This window comes from Galeopterus variegatus, unplaced genomic scaffold (genome assembly GCF_000696425.1).
Source record: "Galeopterus variegatus unplaced genomic scaffold, G_variegatus-3.0.2 Scaffold5940, whole genome shotgun sequence".
Taxonomy (NCBI): domain Eukaryota; kingdom Metazoa; phylum Chordata; class Mammalia; order Dermoptera; family Cynocephalidae; genus Galeopterus; species Galeopterus variegatus.
In genome coordinates this window covers 114,570-116,892 of record NW_007732051.1, presented here as the reverse complement: position 1 = coordinate 116,892, position 2,323 = coordinate 114,570, and the positions used below count along the sequence as shown (strand labels likewise).

The 2,323-nt window shown below is 35.9% G+C and overlaps 1 protein-coding gene across 1 annotated transcript in view; it reads left to right on the top strand.

Moving 5' to 3' along the window:
• Window positions 1–2,323, top strand: part of IGSF5 (immunoglobulin superfamily, member 5) — a 43,336-nt gene that overhangs the window by 23,213 nt on the left and 17,800 nt on the right. The window contains exon 4 of the mRNA XM_008590237.1: window positions 1,092–1,232. Within this exon, the coding sequence (XP_008588459.1) occupies window positions 1,092–1,232 (141 nt within the window). The remainder of the gene's footprint in view (window positions 1–1,091; window positions 1,233–2,323) is intronic.

Genomic DNA, 2,323 nt, shown 5'->3' with positions numbered 1-2,323 from the left:
GAAATTCTAAAGAACCATGGCAGGTAATGCAGAGAAGCTTTGCATGAAGGGCAAAACCTTCAAGAGCTGTTTTTCAACTCTAACTCTAGTTCCAAAGTGCTGGATGGCCATTGATTATAAATCAAACCCCATATTCCTTCATAGGAAATCTATTGTGTTAATATTTCCTAATGACTAGCATTTAATAAAGTAGCATGCATTTATATTGAGATACCATCCAAACATTCAGGGGTTGAGTGACAGACTTTGGTTGAATAGCAATTCACAGTTAAAAAGATCAACTTACATGTTTGTGGTCTGACTTCAATGTAGTTCTGTAGGGAGAAGTGAAATGCCTCATAAGGGCTCTCTTGGGAACATCAGTACAATTCACACAAACCAAATGGCTTGGCGGACATTCTCTGATGATGAAAATATTTGACATCTGTGATGATTGAGCACTTGAAATGTGGTTAATGTAACCAAGGCACTGAATACTTAACTGGACATAATTTTAATTAATTTAAATTTGAATTTAGATAACCACAACCAGTATTGGATAGCTCATGGTGGCAAAAAATCAAAATGGCTTTTTCTTCTTTTTTCTTTTCTCTCCACCTCCTTTTATTTCTCTTGCTTTGTCTCACCTTACCTTTTCCTCTCCAACTCCATGATTACTGGATAAAATAAGAGTGCAAAGAAGACATTAAGGAAGGTGGCTCCTGAGGAACTAGGGAAAAAGCAATCACTGTCTGAGAAATGAATTCCGTGGTGGGGTTTGGGTGGGGCTACTCCAGCTTTAGGGAGTTGTCAGCACAGTCTGGCTTTTTCTACCTCTCAGGAATGTTGGAGGCATTAATCGAGTAATACTTGGACTGAGTTACAAAGCAGTTATTTATTAACAGCAATAAATGTTGTGATGGAAGGTACTGTGGAGTATTGAGTAATTAAACACACTAAAGGGAAGTTGGCCTATGACACCTAGCCATAGCAGGCTAAATAGTTATACTATTATTGGAAAACATAATGCAATTTATAGTGTGGCAGAATCCAAGATTCTGGACAAAGCAAGTATCACTAAAATGTATTTTTTTCTCCTTTCAACCTTATAGGCAATATTGATAAACCAGGTACGTCATTGCCTACCTGGGCCATAATTCTACTTGCAGTATCATTTTCATTGCTGTTGATCCTGATCATTGTTCTGATTATAATATTCTGCTGCTGTTGTGTGTCTGGGAGAGAGAAAAAAGGTAATTTTTTTGTTCATTTAGATTTGTATATATTTTTGAACTTCTGGTACAAGCCGTTGACGTTAACAAGTTCATCTGCTCTTTCAAAAGACATTAACCACAATGAGATATCATCTCACACCTGTTACAATGGCTGTTACCAAAAAGAGAAAACATAACAAGTGTTGGTGAGAATGTGGGGAAAAGGGAACTCCTGCACACTGTTGATGGGAATGTAGATTAATACCGCCATTATGGAAAACAATATGGAGATTCCTCAAAAAATTAAAAATACAACTACCATTTAATCCAGCCATCCCACTTATAGGTATATATCCAAAGGAACCAAAATCAGTATGTTGAAGAGATGACTGCACTTTCCTGTTCATTGCACCATTATTCGTAATAGCCAAGCAATAGAATCAACCTAGGTGTTCACAACAGACAAGTGAACAAAGGAAATGTGGTGTATATACACAATGGAATACTATTCAGCATTGAAAGAGAAGGAAATCCTGCCATTTGCAATGACATGGATGAATCTGGAGGACATTATGCTAAGTGAAATGAGCCAGGCACAGAAAGACAAATTCTTCACTATCTCATTTATATGTGAAATCTAAAAAAGTTGAACTTATAGAAACAGAATAGAATGGTGTGGGATGGGGGTGGGAGGGTTGGGGAGATGTTGGTCAAAGGGTATGAAGCTTCAGTTAGACAGGAGGAGTAAGTTCTGGAGATCTATTGTACAGCATGGTAACATAGTTAATGGTAATGTATTGTATACTTGAAAATCGCTAAGAGAATAGATCTTAAGTGTTTGCACCACAAAAAAGTGATAAGTATATGAAGTGATAAGTATGTTAATTACCTTGATTTAATCATCTCACAATGTATGCATGTATCAGAACATCAGTTGTACACTGTAAGTGTATACAAGTTTTATTTGTGAGTTATACCTTTAGAAACTTGGAAAACAACAACAAACAAAGCAAAAACAAAAACAAAAGATTCATTGGCTTGTCAGTTTTATTTATCTTTTCAAAAAACTAACTTTTTGATTCATTGATCCTTTGTATTGTTTTTTGGGTTTCAATTTCATTAAGTTCTGC